Genomic DNA, 19,554 nt, shown 5'->3' with positions numbered 1-19,554 from the left:
AAAATTGTTTCATTTGTTTATGGCCAAATTCGTTTTAAAATTTTTAAATAAAAAAAAAAATAAATTTCAAATGAAACACTAAATACAGTTCAATTAATTGAAAATCAATTACGAAATGTATAATTATAATTAAATTTAGTTAAATTAAAAAAGAAACTAATTATGACAACTATTCAAGTATTAACCAATAATTTTAATTTTAGTTTTATAATTTTAAATGAATGCAAACATTCAATTTTTCTTTACATTTTTACTAATTTTTGTTTGTTTGTTTGTTTAACGATCAATTATTTAATTATTTATATTTATATTTTTGTTTAAATTAATGTTTCTTTGTGTGTTTGTGTATTTTTCAACTTTTACCATAAAACAATTACAATGTTTCACCAATTTATTTAGTTTATTAATTGTTACTTTCAATTATTATTATTATTATTTATATAATAATTATTTTTTATTTTAATATTTTTAAAAATATTCCACATAATTGCACTTTTAATATTGTTGTTTTTTCTGTTTTTTTTTTTGTTTCATTATTTATGTATTGTTATTTTAAATATTTTTATATTATTATTGAACATTTTGTTTAATGAGTTTTTCTTTAATATTTTCCTTTTTTTTAAGTGTAAAAGTAAATTATTTTTTTATGAATTTTTCTGATTAGTATTGTTTGCTGTTGTTTATTTTCAAGGGCTTTTTTGTTCAAAAAAAACTTTAATTTTCATTTCAGTTTTTTTTTTACAAGGCCAAGCTTAATTTTAACATGGCATTTCTCTAAGTGTATTCAGAGTTGTTTTTGTTTCCTTATTTTGCCTTTGTCTGTTATTAAATAAAATATAATAAATACATCCAAAATATAGCAAAAATGTTGTAAGTTTTTCTTTTAAAAGCATTGAAAATATTTGTTTAGAAATATTTGAGGGATGAATGGGTAATAAATTTCAGTGATTTATAGTACATATAATAAGAAAGTTGTTGGCAACATATACAAACAATTATTAGCAACATGTTTATATTTTAGTTATGAATCTAACAAATTTTAAAACAATTTCACTGTTCACTGTTTTTATATGGATTTTGTGAAACATTTTCAAATGAAATCGAACAAAGTACTAGACTTAACTAGTTTTAGCAACATGTTGCTAAAAAAAATTTATATTTTAAATGAAATCATGAAAATCATAAGATTTTCGGTTTAAAAATGTCTGTTACACAGTTGTTTTCTTGAAATAATGTTTCAGCAACATGTAGCAAGCTGTTGCCTCAGAAGTTAAGTAAAATGTTATGTAAAAACAGCATTGTAAAAATGTTAAGCAACAAGTTGCTAAATACTGGAAATCTGTTATTATGTTTATTGTTTTACTAAGTGAACATTATTATTCATAGATTATTGAAATGTTGCCAGTCCAAAGTGGTTTTCAAACATGTAAAATATTACAAATTTATACACAAATTATATATTAAAAGACATTATGTTTGAAATATTATTAGCCACATGTTTCATGGAAATGGAATGGAATCGTGAAATGTTGTTAGCAACATTGTTTTTACGTAAATTTGAATTACTCAAACAACTTAAATTTGTGTGGAAATTTTTTATATATAAATAACACATTTAGAAATTTTCGAAAATAAAAATATTTCTCTTGTTGCTCACATAAATTAAATTATTGTTTTGTAAAAAACATTTCACTACTTCGAACCTAGTTTTAATTAGAATGTTTCAATTGTTGCAAAAATGTTTCTAGCCACATGTTGTTTAATAGAATGCAACATGTTGCCAGACAAACAGAAATTTGATTTTTTAAAATTTTTATTGATATTAAAAAAAAAATCTTTAAACAAAGTTTGGCAACATGTTGCTGATTATATCAATTTTAGTTCTTAAACAATTTAAAATTACTGCGAAAAAGATTACATAGTTTTAATTATTAGCAACATGTTGCTTCTTCAATTGTTGTAAAAATGTTGCTAGCCACATGTTGCTTAATATAATGCAACATGTTGCCAGCCAGAAACAAGAATTTTTCAATTTTTTTTAAATTAAAAGAAATATTAAACAAAGTATTAGCAACATGTTACTGATTATTTCCATTTTTAAAAAAATTTAAAGTAAAATTGTAATTTTTTTTGGGGTAGATGCCGAAAAACTCTAAAAATTTTATATTTCTATATAAAACACTGAAAAATCTTGTTTCACTCAACAGCCCTTTTTTAAAAGAATTTATTGGAAAGAAATCTTTAAGATTTTTCCCCAATTTGTTAAAAGCAGTTGTTGTTATTTTTCTAGTATACATAATATGTATTTTATTATAATCCGATCATTATTTTTTATTAATATTATTTTCCCTTTTTTATTGTGGTTGTGTATACTTTTTTTATTTAATTATTAATAATTATAATAAATTATTTACTAATAATTTTAATTCCTTAATAATTTTTTGTTTGTTTGTGTTATTTACTTCCTTGCATTTCTTTTAATATAATATATTTTTTCATTCTTTGTAATTTGTTTTTTTTTAAATATATTATTATTTTGTTGTTAATATATTTTATTTAGAAAATTTTCATCAAAAAATTTTGGATTAAAAATCACAGATAGTGTCTAATGTGTATATAATAAATATTTTTTGTTGTTTGTTTAATAATTCTTCTTTTTTTTTTTGTCAAAATACCATAAAATTAGCAATAATAAATATGATTTTTGTTTGTTTCTTATGTTTTTTTTGTTTATATATAATAATTTGTTTAAATTTTTTATAATTCTACCAAATATTGTTTGCTTAATATGACCACGACATTTATAATTTTGTTTATTTTTGTTTTGATAATATTTTTGATATAAATTTTAAATATTTAATTTTGGTTTTAAGACCTAAATTTATATATACATATATGGTTTATATAGTATATGTATGCCGAAATGGTTTTAATTTTAATTTTATATTTATTTTATACTATCCAACAGGAGGCGGGGAAGGAGGATTTTGAAGATCATTTTAAGAATAAGTAGTTTTTAAGTTGGAGAGATTTCCAGAGCATGACAATATATAAAAATATTTATTATATAGAGTTATAGAAATGCTGCTAAAAAATCATGTATATTAAATTTTGTAGATGTTTAGAAACAAATGCTGATGTTGGGCAACTTTTTAAATGTTTAGAACATATTTTGAACAATATTAACAATTTACAGATGAAGTATTTTTACTGTGCTATGAGTTTGCAATGATGCATTTTCAAACAGGTAATTTTAAAGAATTATTTAAATGTAGCCATTTAAAACGTTTTCAAAAAAAAATTAAATAAAAAAACTTGTTAACTTAGTATTTTGGTTGAAAATATTGCAGGCAACATGTTGCTATAACCAAATGTTTAGTACACATGTTGCCAAAATTATTTTAGATATGTTATATAACTTAAATAATTTCGGGTTTTTTATATATAAACAATGTTGCTAAATATTTAATCACAAACATATTTAATTGTCATTTTGTTTAAAACAAAAAACATAGTTTTTATTCGAATTTTGCCAATAATAGTTTTTTGTTAGCAACATGTGTCTGTCACTAAATGTATCACATTTTAGTAAACATGTTGTTTTAAACAAAATTACTAATTTTATACAAATTTTTATTCGAATTATACAGAAATTATTTTTGGCAACATGTTGCTGAAACATACATTAACAAAGAAGCTTTATTTTTAAATTAGAATCATTAAAAAAGTTAAGCAATATTTGTTTGTTAAATTGTTTAATAGTTGACAACATGTTGTTGGCATACAATATGTTGCTAAATATTAAAAATGTTTCCCACATTAAATTTGTTTATTTTAAAATTTATACGAATTTTACTGAAAATATTTTAGTCAACATGTTGCTGAAACATAAATTTAATTTCACATGTTGCCATTAACAAATAAGTTTAATTTTTAGATAAACCACTGAGAGTTTAGCAATATTTGTTTATTAAATAGTTTTAAAGTTGACAACATGTTGCTGGCATACAAAATGTTTCTGGATCGGACATGCTTTTTTACTAAAGTTTTCTTTTTTTTGGAGAAATGTTGTTGGAAACATTTTGCTAGTATACAAAATACATATGAATGTGTATCTAAATTTGCAATGAAGCATTTCCAAACAGATAATTTTTAAGAATTGTGGAAATGTTGTTAAATTTGTTGCAATACAAAGCAAAGAAATTGATCCTTAAGTTTTTTAGATCACAACATATTTGTTTTGTAGCTTGGGAAATATACATACAATTTTAAAGCTTTTTACAAAAAGTGTTTCAAAATACACTGGCAACATGTATACATTAAGCTTAACTATGTTGATAAACATATCAGATGGTTAGCAGCATTGAAATGTATATTGTCAGCTTTGTTTCGTTTAGATTCAGAACATCGAGCAACAAAAGTTGCCGGCTTTCAAATGGACCGGTTTGGGTTTTAACTTCCTAACATTATGGCACTTTTTTTAGCTCTGTTGGATAGTATTAGTTTTTTTTATTTTTTTTTTAAATTCCCTTAATTTTTTATGCCACAAAACATTTAAATTTTGATTAATTTTTTGTAGGTTTTATTAGCTAATTTTGTTGTAGTTTTCTTTTTTTGTTTGTTTGTTAGATTTCATTTTTCTTTTAAATATATAATTTTGTTAATAATATTTGATTTTGTTGTTTATTTTTCTTTTGACACTTACTAAACTAGCACACAAAATATTTTTTTAAGGTACATTTAATTTGAAAAATTTTTATTATTTATTTTAGAGGTTTGATTTTTTTTCTAACAATTTACAAAAGTTAAGAATTTTGATAATTTTAGTTGTCTAGAATAGGGGGGGGGGAGGTTCTGGAGAAAGAGAGGTTTTGGTTTGAGTTTTCTTCGCTTGTCTTAAGAGAAATTATAATATTTTTTTGTCAATAATTATTTTTTTTTTGAGGTATACGCGATAATAAAGACACACACATACATATATATTTATAAATTTAATATATATATATTTTTGGTTTTTGTTTAAATCTAGTTAATTTTAATTTATTATTTGTATGCCAAAGTTTGTTTTTTGTTTTTTGTAATAATTAATTTTTAAGCCAAACATTAATTTTTTTATTTATTTAAATTTTTTATAAATATGTTTTTTTAGTTTACAAAAAAATTTTTAGCCAAAAAAGTGCTTTATTTGTTTTTAAAGAAATTTTTTTCAAAATTATTATTTATTTTTGTTTAATGAACGGGATAGAGAGTTTTTGGTTGGTTTTGTTTAAATATTTTTGATTTTGTTGATATTTTGTGTGCTTTTTTTATTATTTCTGAATAGTTTCTTGTTTTTATTTATATATTTTTTTGTTAAATATTTAATTGTTATTTTTTTGTTTGGTTTTTGTAAAATTTGAAGGCAGCTTTGTTTATTGATTTCCGTTTTCTTGTTAAAAATCAAAACGTGTTACTTTTTGTCTAAAAATCATAGTGTTTGAAAATTATAATAAATCAATAAGTTCAAAATGAATTTTGTTATCTGCTTTGAATTTTGGTTTAGGTTTTGAATTTTGAGTTTATTTTTGGTTGGGGGTATTTTTTAATATTTTATTGTTATTGCTGTTGTTGTTATTGGTTGTTGTATTATTTATATATTTTTATATAATATATAAATTTGATCGGATATTGTTGTTGTTGTTGTTGGTAATTATTATGTAACTATTGTAAAAAATATAACAGATGATTGAAATTATTTGAGAAATTGAGAATTTTTTAGAAGCAAATTTATATTTGCTGGAAACAATTATTTGAAAGTAATTTCTATATAATTTTTCTGATGAAATCTGAAATTTGAAATGAAAACTACTTTTTCCAACACTTACATTCAAAGAATTTGCAAATATTTAAAAATTTTAAAAAATTCAAAACAAAAAAAATCTGTTTTTAAAATAATGAAACAACATTTAAAATTATATTTAAAATTTGGTTTTATGGTACGAAATTCAAAATAATAATAGCCTTTAAAATTGACTTTCGGCTTTTGTAGTTAGGCTGAATGTTTTTAATTGAGAATATACAACATTAACACAATAATAAACATACATTTCTGTTGACTTTTGAAAAAACAATTTAAGTGGAATTTTCACATCTTCCAGGAGAGCATAAAAACTGTTGATCGATAATTATTTAATTAGTTTTCCTTGAAGAACTTTATTATTTGTCTCAGAGAATTATACAAAGCTTTTGAAATACTTTAAGGTCAAATAATAAAATAATTATCAATCAATTCAACAGTCCTGAAAAATTTCAAAATTCCACTCAAGTTTTTTTTTATCAAAAGTCCACAGATTTTATGTTAGCAACATGTTGCCAAAGAACTTTTTAGTCAAAATTAAGGTAGTTCTGGTTTAAAATGGAACAATTGTAAATATTCAATATTTTGCCTTTAAGCAACATATTAACAACATGTTTACAAATCTACATATCAACAAACATATATACATTTTTTTCAGCTAAAAATGTATTTGCAACAAGTTGCTACAACCCAATACTTTGCTGTTTAGGCAATGATTTGTAAACCTTATTTTTGTGGGTCAATCCAAAACGGACCATTAAATGTCGAAAATAACTTTTATATTTTATTTTTGGTTTAACCATTATTAGTAGCAACATGTTGCTACAATCAAATATTTATTAATTATTGTTGCATATATCGTTTATAATAATAATAATAATATATGCAATCCTTAGTTTTTGTTAAAAAAAATTCTTGGCAACATGTTGATAAGATAAAATATTTTTATACTTTTGTGGTAAGAAACAAATGAATGGAAAGTTTTTTTTTTAATGAAAAATATTTTGGAAACATGTAGCTTAAACCAAATACATATTGTTTAATTTTTAAACCAAAATCGTTCTTAGCAACATGTTGCATATTCCAAAAAGTTTTGAATATGTTGAAATGTTAAATTTTTAAATGTAAACAATGAATTTTCAATATTACTTTTTTTAAGCGTTCTTAGCAACATGTTGCTTTAAATGTATATCTGCTAATTATTGTTAAAATGTTGTATATTTTCTGTGAAAAACTATTAAATATTTTAGCAAATATCATTTACCTTATTATTTTAATTTGTATTTTTGTTAGCAACATGTTGCTGCAACTATATGTTGTCGTTAACAAAATTCGCTAATTTCGGATAGAAGCTTTTAAAAGCGTGTTCGAAAGAGTTTTTAATTAAAATGTCGACTAAAATTTTAAATAAAAAAAAACTAAATTATTTGTTAACTTAGTATTTTGGTTGAAAATATTGTAGACAACATGTTGCTATAACAAGATTGACATGTTACGAAAGTAACTTGTCAATGATTTTTAGAAAATATTTAAATTATATAACATTTCTAAAACAATTTTGGCAACATGTGTACTAAACATCTTGTTATAGCAACATGTTGTCTACAATATTTTCAACCAAAATACTAAGTTAACAAATAATTTAGTTTTTTTTTATTTAAAATTTTAGTCGACATTTTAATTAAAAACTCTTTCGAACAGTTTTCTATATATATCAAATATTGCTAATTAATGTTTCATATTTTTGTTTACGGAAAAATTGCAATATTTTTGGACAAATATGTTTTTATGACTAAATTTATCTCATTTTAGTTGTCATGTTGTTTAAAATAATATGGATTTGAATTTAGCAAAGGAAAATAAAAATATCATTTTAATTCGAATTTTGCTAATAATAGTTTTTTGGCTATAAATATCGTTAGCAACATGTATCTGTGACTAAATGTATCTCTTTTTAGTAAACAGAAGAAGAAGAACTTTACTGAAAATATTTTAGGCAACATGTTGCCTAAAATATTGTTGCCATTAACAAATAAGTTTAATTAAAAATTTAGCAATATTTGCTTATAAAACAGTTTTATAATTGACAAACATGTTGCTGGCATACAAAATGTTGCTAAATATTATAAATGTTTACCAGATTAAAAATGTTTATTTTAAAATTTATACGAATTTTACTGAAAATATTTTAGTCAACATGTTGCTGAAACATAAAAGATAAACCATTACAGTTTATTAAACTGTTCTATAGTCGACAACATGTTGCTGGTAGACAAAATGTTGTTAAATATTAAAAATGTTTCCCTGATTAAATTGGTTGATTTTAAAATAAGAATTTGTTTTATAATTAAAATTTTGTTGAACAGCTGTTGCTGGATTTTTATTTTTATTAAAGTTTTTTTTTTAATTTTGAGAAATGTTGTTGGACACAATGTTGCTAAACAGCAAAATATAAAATTTCCAGCAAATATTTGAAGCAGCACATACATATGTACATGTTGATGTTTGTGCAATTTATTAAAGATGTTAAAAACAATTTCAAAACTGTTATATTTCAGAACGTAGAATTATTGCTGTTTTGTTGTTGGTTTTTGCAGTTGTAATATTAGTATGTATTGTTGTAGTAAGTATATTATTTTGTTTTGTATTTTGGTTAAGTTTGTTTGTATGTATTTTTTATATATTGTTTTGTATGTCTAATTGTTGTAGTAGTAGTTGTTGTTGTTGTTGTTTTATAAGCTATTGTTTGTTTAGCTGGTTTTTGTCTTGGCTTTGATATTGGTTGTAGTATTAACTACTTTCTTTGTTTGTAATTTGTGTTGATTCATCATATCTATCAATTGTTAAATTAAATGTTTCATTTTGTAGTGTTGATATATGTATGTAATAATGAATTAAAACTGAAATATGTAAAAACAAAATATGATTGAAAAATTTGTTTTAGTTTTATAGAATAGAAAACGAAATTTTTGTTTTGTTTGTTTTTGTGTAAATTTTTGTAATATGATTATATTAGTTTAATATTTGTTAATTTAACCAATTTAAGTTTAGAATTATTATTGTTCTGCTTTAGTTTTATATTGTTGTTTATGTTGTTGTTATGTATTATTATTTTGTTAATATTGTATATAGTTTATTTGTTGGTTTTTTTTCTATATATAAAAAAACAATATTTCATTTCAGTTTGTTGCTGTTGTTTGATTTTATTACAAATACATATAGTTTGTTGTTGTTTTAATATTTATTTATTTTTTAAAAAATGTTTTGTACAAGTGCCTATTATTTTGTTGTTGTTGTTGTTATTAGATTAGATTTGATTTAATTATTTCATTTATTTACTTATGTAATTGTTTTTGTTTCTGTTTTGTTTGTCGATTGTCAAAAAAACAAAATGAAAGAGAGAATCATAGAAAATTTAAAAAGTTAAAATAAATACAAATAAGGATTATACATATTTACGCACAATAACAAAAACAAGAAGTCGAGTTATTTTTATACATATGCTTATGTACGTATGTATTTTTATATATATATATTTAGATGTTTGTATATATTTATTTATTAATTAAAAAAAAAACAATAATCTTTTATATATATGTAAATATATATATGAATTTGTAAAGAGAATGTTGTCTTTATAATCTAAATATGTAGTACTGTTATGTTAAGTAGTTGTTGTTGTTGTTTTTATTAACTATTTTTGTTTTTGGGCTTTAAAAAAGAGACGTACATGTTTAAAACATTTTTGTTTACTTTTCTACTTTCTGTACAAAGATCATATTTTGTTTGTTTTCTTGCCTTCTATCTTTTCTTTTAATTTCTCTTGATTTTACACTTTAATTATTTTCATTTTATATGTATGTTTGTATTATTTTTTAAGTTTTTCATTTACTTTTTAAACTAATTTTGTGGGATTTTTATTATTGGTATTTTTGTTTTATTTTTTTTGTTGTTGCTTAATTTTTTTTTAAAAAATAAACAAAAAAAATTTTGACTAATTCCTTTTTACTTCCTCTCGCTTGCTTGCTTGCTTGCTTTGCTCTCTTTAGAAATGTATGTATGTATTATAAAAGTAGTATGTTCGCTCTTCAATTTAACTTGTTATTTGTTGTTTAACTTAATTTTACTAAATTTAATTTGTTGTCTAAAATATTCCCTATACATTTGGTTGACAAAATATTTTAGAGCATTCAGTAACTGTAATAGTTATTAGCTAATGTTTCATTACCACTTTGGCCGGGGCCCAGTGCACCGCCCACTCCAGCATACCAAGACGTGTGAGTTTGATGTTGAGGTTGTTGGGGCTCATACCATGTGTGTTGCAGATGAGAGTGATGATGATGTTGATGATGGTGGGGCTGATGATAGTGTGGGCCTGCATAATGTTGTGGTGCCATAAGACCTAGATCTGCTCCGCCTCCTGCTACTCCTATACCTACTGTTCCATATGGCATTTGCTTCTATAAGTTTTCTTCGCTCTCCTGCTGTTCGGCCTTGATTTGTGAGAGTTTCTCTTGTAGTATAGAGGTGCCCGTTTCGAGGTTAGGAATTTCGGTTTTAACATTTATTGAGTTGAGGCCACCACCACTACTGCTGCCGCCGCCACCAACTCCACCATTTATATCCAGCATATTGATGACATTGCTGCCATTGTTGTGATGTCCCTGATGTTGATGATGGTGATTGCTCATTTGTCGTTCACTTTTCAAACTGCTGTTGTCCGTCTCGGAGTTGGAATCGCGTGAACCCAAGCGACTGCGCTGGCTCAATGAGGTCTGCAAGCCACCATTTCCACTCTTGTTGTTGTTATTATTCTCGTAACTCTCATCCACACCACTTTGAGAAGTTTCGTCGCCATCATCACTGGCTGCGCCACTGTGTGGTGAGTTACGTTCCCGTTTAATGGAGGTGCCACTAAGTGAAAGAGGACTACCCGAACGTTTGATGGCTCCTAAGTGTGTGGGTGACAGTGAGTTGTACTCATTGCTACGGTTGTTGGTGAAAGGTAGTGGGGTCTTTTTCATCAGCAGCTGATCCAGCAGCACACCGCCGGACGCACTGGTACTGGCCGCGTTCACTTCATTGCTTTTGCGATCGAGGGTTTTACGTATGATGCCATCGAGAAATGAGGCTCCATTGGCGGCATTGCTTTCGTACAGTTCACGCGCTCTGTTGATATCTTGACCCGATAGTATGGGACTTGATACCGGACTGGGGCCATTGGAGGAGTTTGTTGTGGTATTACCGCCCACACTGCTAGCTCCACCGCCACCACCTCCTCCCGTCATATCTTGATATCTCTGCATGTGACTCTTGAGTATGTCACTGCTGGCTTCATTTGGTGAGGTGGCTGAGGGCGCTGTGCTATTGCGGTTGAAATCCATTTGCAGCTGACTGAAGGCCGCCGCCTGGTTGTGTTGCCAAAAGAGTGGTGATGTGTAGGGCAAGTGAGCTAAGGCGGGATCGAACATTGGCAGTTTCATGCCATTTGCGGCATTACCCGGAAATGCGTTCGCACCAGTGCCTCCATTGTTTTTCATACCGGCGCCACTCAATTTCAAATTGGCATTGGTGCCACCATTTCCGGCCTTTAGTTTGTCAAGACCCGTTAGTCCTGCAGGAATGTTGGCATTTGTTTTTGAACTATTGCTACTACCGTCTAGACCCGGCTGGGGCTTAGGCTCCCGTTTGCGCGGTCGCATTAGATGGCGCTCTTTAACCTTGTACTCTAGTGTTGAATGTGGAACTCCATAATAACTACCAGCTCTATGCACCGACATTTCGCCACGCTGCACGGCTTTGACGGCCTCCACCAGGCTATCGCGATCATAGTTGCGATATTTGCCACGTTTGGGTCGTGTACCTTTGCCAGCGGCCAAAGCGGCCGCTTCCTGGCGACTGAGATGATGGTGGGCATGTTGTAAGTGAGCGGTGTGATGGTGATGTTGCACCAGATCTGCTGCCAGCAGATTCGGAGCAGTACCAAAGCGCGAAGTGTCCGTGCCGCCTATATTCTTGACTACCGATATGGTGGGCTTCTTATAATCGCCTGCCGCTGACATGGACCCCACACTATTGCGTTCGGAGTTCGCAGCAAAGCTCAGCAGGGAAACAGAACCAGCATGCACGGCATCCTTGTTAGCCTGCTCGTTCATGGTACGATGTATGCTATTGGCTATAACATCACTCATTCTCAATGACTGGGGTGGCTGGTTGTCGACTACGCCGTGCAGTAATGGCGGTGTTACTGAGAGATTTTTAGTGCTTAGTTTTTGGGCGGCATTAACAGCGGCCGCCAGCAGCAAAGGACCGGGACTATCACCGTTACGATTCGAATTGCTGTTGTGACACAGTAGTGCTGGGGAGCCACGCGAACTGCTGGGTCCCATGGAGTTGGAAGGCCCAGCCACTGGAGTATAGGACGGAATTTTCAATATCGCCGAAGGGTCATCGCAGGCCTCATTCGGGTCCAGTGAAGAGTTCGTTTCGGGTGTATCAGACTTTGGTAGGCGGCGGCCGCTAGCAAATGATGTGGGTTGCTGATGTTGTTGTTGCTGCTGCTGCAACAACAGCTGTAAGAGTGGACGGTAGTCCTGCTGCTGATTGCCATTATTGAGGCTACTGTTGTCGCTGCCACTGGCCGCAGCAGCAACACTATTAGCAGCTGTTGTTGCTCCCGACACAATGTCTTTCAGATTATTGGTGGAATTGAGAAGCAGAGCACTAAATACATCTCTTAGATTTTTATCGGACAGCAGGAGAGTCTGCAGCAGTAGCGGTAGAGCGGCTTCTAAAGCTGTTATTTGGGCTTGTGTATTGTGTTCAGGTAGTCCCTCTGTGGTTTGAGGTTTCGAGGATTCCACATGAGCTGGCTTGGGCGAGGCATGCAACATAGTGGCTTGATCCTCTGGATGACCACTCACCTCCACACTCTCACCATTATTGATGCATAATTTCTTAAGCAAATTGGGTGTTGAAATGCGAGTCACGACCACATCATCCGGTTGAGGCGTCGATGCATTGCTCTCCAGCTCAGGCTCGTCGTCGCCGGACATATCCTTTTCGAGTTCTTGCTGCAACTGTAACAATTCGGGTGAGGCTTGTTCGTTATTACGTTTCGCCTCTGTGGTTAGTTTGTAGATCTTGTTGCGCAGCGTCGAACGTGGTACATTGAATTGTACGGCCGCTTTGCGTGTGCCCAGTCTACCGGAGAGGATTTCTTGCAGAGCGTTATTCAAATCTTCTTCGCTGTAGGTGCGACGTGTCGAAGGAACAGGTGTAGCACGTGATGATTTTATTCTGCAAGGTGGTAGAGAAAGTAATTTGATTATTTTATGTTAAGTAAAGTTTTGTTTGTTTTTTTTTGTTTGTTTAATAAATTTGTGCACTCAAAATTTGGACTTTTCCAAAGAACTGTTTTTATTTTAGAAACTTTTCAGGGGTTTTTAACATTTTCTTATCAAAGCATATGAACCTGCGATTGTATAACTGTCATACAATTCAGATATTGCTTAAAAATATTACTTAATTTTCTTGGCTCATGCTGCTTTTTGTTGTTATTGCTCGCATGTATTATGCAACATTTATTTCTCATGCAATTTGTTTTTATTATTTCTCTGACTGTATGCATGTCTGTAAGAATTGATTGCATTGATTGACGAAATTTGAACTGATAAATGAAATTGAAGGCAATCTATATTAAGAAATTTGTTTATTTCTTTTGTTTTTTGCTATCATTTCAAACGCAATTTTATTAATACTCTCTCACATATTGTGTCATGGTTTTTGGAGTTGTGATAAGGGTTTTGTTGTTCTTGTCATTGCACATACATACATACATATGTACATTGTACATATTTCTGTAATGAGGACATTGATATTTGTGAAATGATTAAACAAAATTGCGATATTATCGTATTTTTATTCAAATTACTAAAGTCATAGGAGCTTAAGGGTTTATTACATTTTGGGAATGGTAGATAATGAGTGATCCCGCGATTTTTGAAGAACGTCGTTCTCAGTGAAAGTGATTTCAAAATCAATGTAATTACCCATAAATAACATAATAAATAATGTTATTTATTAATCGTACATACACAAAAATTGTGGAAACTATTCACCGAGGCGATCGACCAAAACGCAACTAACGAAGATGCGCGGATTGTGAGAGAGTTCAAAATAGATCCATACACGTCAGCTTCTAGAGTAATGGATTCTCTTAGTCTAGAGTTAAGTGCACGGACTATACAAAGAATAAACTTAAATTTCAAATGTGAATATATCGTAAACTATAATAGATAATTAGGGGATTCAAACGGTCTGCTATTAGGTCGTATTGTCATAATGTCGTAAAATATTTTTTTAGTTTAAACAAGTTATTGTTGTGCTGCAAACAAAAAAGGGTTATTTTATGACAAACCAATAAACATATTTCTAAAAGTCTTATTACTTTATAACTTTTTTGTTTGAAACCCAACAAAAATGTATTTAAACTAAAAAATATTTTAGGACATTATGACAGTACGACCTAATAGGAGACCGTTTGAATTCCCCAAATATATCGTAATAGCAATGTTATTTATTGGTCTTGTCTTGTATGAAACTCTTTTAAATAAAATCGGGAACAAAAATTTGTCTTATTTGTTTGACTTATGTATGTATTTCTAATAATGGAGTACGAAACTTTTATGATTATATTCAAACAGACTAACTAACAAGCATCAAATATCGTTTTTTGAAGTTCATTTCAATTTATTTTTGGTTTTCGTTAGTAAATGATTGGTTTTGACAGTTATTTTCTTTATTACTGTTTTGTGGATTTTTGTTTAAATGTTGCATGCAACATATACATATAAAAACTGATTTGAAGTGACTTACTGTTTACAAAACAAATAAAAAAAAACTAGACGTCATTTTAACAATTCTTTTTAGAGATTTTTTTTGTTATATGTATGTAAGTCCCTGATGATTTCGGGGAAAGAGAGACTATAAAGACAAAGCCAAATCTTGGACAGGCTGCATAAATAAAAACTTCCTTTGCAAACTTTATGAATGAATGAAATTGTGACATTTATTTTTGGGGGAGACCAAAATTCTTGATGGAAATAATGTATGATGACGAAAATATAATGACGTTGACAATGTTCATTATGAAAATGATTATAATGATGGTTGATGGGTCATAGAGACATAAAGATGACAAGTGTTGTTTTCAAACTAAGAAGACATCTAACATCTTTTGCTTTTTTTTTGAAGTTCATTAGACGTCAGTTATTTTTTTGCTGTTCTTTGTTTAACAGCATGTTTGTACTTTACAACTGTTTTTTTTTTTTTTGTTTTTTCATTTGCACTTGAAACATTGAAATGAAGTCGGAAAAATTCAAATCAACTGCATGTGCAGGCAACAAAAAATTTTAGGGACGATTCCAAAAAATACAACAAAAAAAGGATGTTTTGCATGCATTTACATTTACATACGTACGTATGTATGCATGTGTATTTTTGTTAAAATGGTATAAGCAACATAAAAACAAAACGTAACGGAAACTCAACATCTTTATGCTGCAGTAAACCGGAAAGTGACTAGGTTTTTTGAGCTTTTTTTTCTGTTTCTCTTTCATAAGCTTTGTTTGTAAAACGTTTGTGCAAATAAGAAAAAAGCCATCGAAATTCGTAACAAAATATACAAAAAAAAAAAAGACTTTTGCTAAAAAATGAAGGTTACACAAAAGACGTCGGAGATGTAGAAAAAAAATCCAAACAACAAAATTTTGACAGACTTCCAAACACACACACACATATGCATTTTAACATACTTATAGCAAGGGAGCCAAGGAAACACGAAGGTTGACTGACTGGCTGGTTGGTTGCACAAAGATTTACCATACCGTTGTCACGGCAAATTATACGCAGACTTGTGAGCATAGCCAGACAGGTGAGGAAGCTGTTGTTTAAAGCATGACGAATTTGCAAGTCCTTAACATCTTGTTACAGACAAACAATTGTGCATGTATTTTATGGTTTGTTTAGAGTGGAGCCGAGGACCAGAGGTTCTTAAAAATGGCAAGAATCGAGGTAAATAATGAGAGTTTAAACAAAGATTATATATGTTTTTTTTTTTAAAGAAACTGCTAATTTAAAAGTTTTCATTGTTATTTAACGATCAATTATTTTAGAAAATTGCACATACATAGTTACGGATAAAATTCTAAAAGAAAATGACAACTATCGAAATTATTTATCCATAATTTTTTTTTTATAGAAAATCGTTGACATCGATTAATTTTCTACAGAAAAGTTTAGTTATCGATTAGTTTTCTATGGATAATTAAAGTTATCGTTAAATTATCGAAATTAGTTATCCATAATTCTTTTTTATAGAAACCGATAAATTTTCTTATAGAAATGTAAAGTTATCGATAAATATTCTGTAGAAATTAAAGTTATCTATAATCTTTCTACAGAAAATTAAAGGTATCGGTAAATTTTCTATAGAAAATTAAAGTTATCGATAAACTTTCAATAGAAAATTAAAGTTATCAAAACATTTTCTATAGAAAATTAAAGTCATCGACAAATTTCGTATAGAATTAAAATTATCGATAAATTTTCTATAGACAATTCATGTTATCGATCAATTTTCTACAGAAAATAATGTTTATGGATAAATTTGAAATAGAAAATTAAAGTTATCGACAAACTTTCTATAGAAAATTAAAGTTATCGATAAATTTTCTATAGAAAATTAAAGTTATGGATACATTTTCTATAGAAAATTAATTTTGTGGATAAATTTCATATAGAAAATTAAAGTTATAGATAAACTTTCTGTAGAAAATTAAAGTTATCGAATAATTTTCTATAGTAAATTAATATTATCGTTAAATTTCATATAGAAAATTAAAGTTATCGACAAACGTTCTATAGAAAATTTAAGTTATCGATAAATTTTCTATAAAAAATTAAATTTGTGGTTAAATTTCACATAGAAAATTAAAGTTATCGATAAATTTCATATAGAAAATTAAAGTTATCGACAAACCTTCTATAGAAAATTAAAGTTATCGATAAATTTTTTATAGAAAATTAAAGTTATCGATTAATTTTCTATAGTAAATTAATGTTATCATTAAATTTCATATAGAAAATTAAAGTTATCGACGAATGTTCTATAGAAAATTTAAGTTATCGATCAATTTTCTATAAAAAATTAAATTTGTGGTTAAATTTCACATAGAAAATTAAAGTTATCGATAAATTTCATATAGAAAATTAAAGTTATCGACAAACCTTCTATAGAAAATTAAAGTTATCGATAAATTTTTTATAGAAAATTAAATTTGTGGATAAATTTCATAAAGAAAATTATCGATAAACTTTCTGCAGAAAATTAAAGTTATCGATAAATTTTTTATAGAAAATTAAAGTTATCGATTAATTTTCTATAGTAAATTAATGTTATCATTAAATTTCATATAGAAAATTAAAGTTATCGACAAATGTTCTATAGAAAATTTAAGTTATCGATAAATTTTCTATAAAAAAATAAATTTGTGGTTAAATTTCACATAGAAAATTAAAGTTATCGACAAATCGATTTGTGAATAAATTTCATAAAAAAAATTAAAGTTATCGATAAACTTTTTATAAAAAATTAATGATATCGATAAATTACATGTAGAAAATTAAAGTTATCGATAAACTTTCTATAGAAAATTAAATTTATCGATCAATGTTTTTTTAATAAATATTCTATAGAAAATCACAGTTATCGATAAACTTTCTACGGAAAATTAATGTTATCGATAATTTTCCAATAGACAAGTTTAGTTATCGATCAATTTTCTATTGAAAATTTTTTTTAAATTTTCTTTAGAAAAATTAATTTATCGATAAATTTTCTATAAATAAAATCATTAATATTGCTATAAGAAAATTTTGTTATCGATAAAAAATATATAGTTATCGACATAAATATATATAGTTATCAATAGATAAATAGAAATAGAAAATTATTGTTATCGATAAATTTTCTATACACAAATTTAATTATCGTTTAATTTCCTATAGAAAATTGTAGTTATCGTTAAATTTTCTTAAAAAAAAATAATTATATTACTTCTACAGAAAATGGAAGCTATTGATTTTCTAAGTAAAAATATGCTTATCGATATCGATATTTTATACGGATTATTATAAATATCGATTTATATTTAAGACTGTATTAACCATAAATTTAAGAATCTCTGCTTCAAAATCTATACTTATACAAGTTAAATTAAAATGCATTCATTGCATTCTACATAAATACAAAACAAAAAATTCATCATTATTCTGTTGGTTGGAGGTCTGGGTATTAAAAACATAAAAACCATTTGGAATTTTGTCATTAAATACGTTTTCGTTTTTTTTTCGTCAATTTTTTTATGCATTTTTTTGGGTTGTAATTTGGTGATTTTTATATACTTTCTTCGTTGTTGTTGTTGCTATCAACTGCCATCCGTGCTCCTGCCATTAAGACCCCTCTCTCTTGCGTGTCTGTGTTAAAAATTGCAACAGCAACAAAGTAAAAAAGGTTGTAATTTGCAGTGAAATGAGAACAGAGGATGGGAAAAAAACACAAATAATGCAAAAAAAAAGAACTGTTCTAGGGAAAAAAGAAAAATATTCAGTGTCGCTTGCGTGTGTCGTCTACCTTTTCATCATCATACTCGTTCACAGACACACTTTTAAATTGCAATTGCTGCAGTTCTTTTTTTATTTATTTTTTTTTTGTTGGTTTTCATATGTTGGTGTGTATGTGTGTGCTCCGTTGCAATTGCAATTGCAACTGCTTTTGTTTTTGTTGCACGATTATTGCACTATGTTCTGTTCACTTTTTTGTTGCTGTCGTTTGTTTGTTTTCATTCCATAATAAAGGCACACGCATGTAATAGAATTGTATGCACAAATACATACTCACTCACTCATTTATTTATTCTCTTTTTTTTTGGTTACATTTTTTGGGTTTTCATATAGACTGCGTTTATTTGTGTGCGTGTTTTAGCATTTTTGTACAATTCGTTTGCTTGGTTTGGTTTTGGTTTTTTGCAGAAATTTCGTTGCAATTTGTTGCTAAAAAGGGTTGATTTTTTCGTTTTTTCGGCGTATTTTTCGTTGCATCCCACACTTAGTAATGTGTGACGATTGCAATTTGTTGGTATGAACAATGAATGCAGTTTTCGTTTTTGTAAATTTATTGTATGTTGTTGTAGAGCTTATACCGTAAAGGTATGGCGAAACGTTTATTGTACTATCACTGTTACAGAGGTTTTTTAATATATTTGAAACCTTTTAAAAACGAGCAACAAAAGATTTTTTGATTAAAAAATTTATTTAAATTGTGCCCTTTTGGAAAACAAAATAATTTATATACATATGTACATATACAGGCGCGGATCCAGAGGGGGTGAAATAATTTTTGTATAAAATATGTATGGATAACTATTTTCTACAGGACATTTTTCTATAAAAAAAATTCAGTTATCGATAAATATTCTATAGAAAAATTTATTTACCGATAAATTGTTATCGATAAATTTTCTATAGGAAAATTTATTTATTGATAAATATTCTATAGACAAATTTGATATGCTTTTAAAAGACAAATTTAGTTATCGATAAATGTTCTTTGGAGAAATTTAGTTATCGATAAATATTCTATAGAAAAATATAGTTAC

At 27.7% G+C, this 19,554-nt stretch overlaps 1 protein-coding gene across 3 annotated transcripts in view; it reads right to left on the bottom strand.

Annotated features, from left to right (window-relative positions):
- Nucleotides 1-9,317: 9,317 nt before the first annotated feature.
- Nucleotides 9,318-19,554, bottom strand: part of Eip93F (Ecdysone-induced protein 93F) — a 283,874-nt gene continuing 273,637 nt past the window's right edge. For all 3 annotated transcript variants that reach the window (XM_065515887.1, XM_065515888.1, XM_065515889.1), the window contains one exon: nucleotides 9,318-13,135. In XM_065515887.1, coding sequence (XP_065371959.1) covers nucleotides 10,297-13,135 — 2,839 coding nt within the window. In that variant the 3' untranslated portion in view covers nucleotides 9,318-10,296. The remainder of the gene's footprint in view (nucleotides 13,136-19,554) is intronic.

The sequence above is a fragment of the Calliphora vicina genome, chromosome 1, assembly GCF_958450345.1.
Source record: "Calliphora vicina chromosome 1, idCalVici1.1, whole genome shotgun sequence".
NCBI classification, from domain to species: domain Eukaryota; kingdom Metazoa; phylum Arthropoda; class Insecta; order Diptera; family Calliphoridae; genus Calliphora; species Calliphora vicina.
Note: the sequence above shows the minus strand (reverse complement) of the source record. Positions and strands in the feature narration are given on the sequence as shown.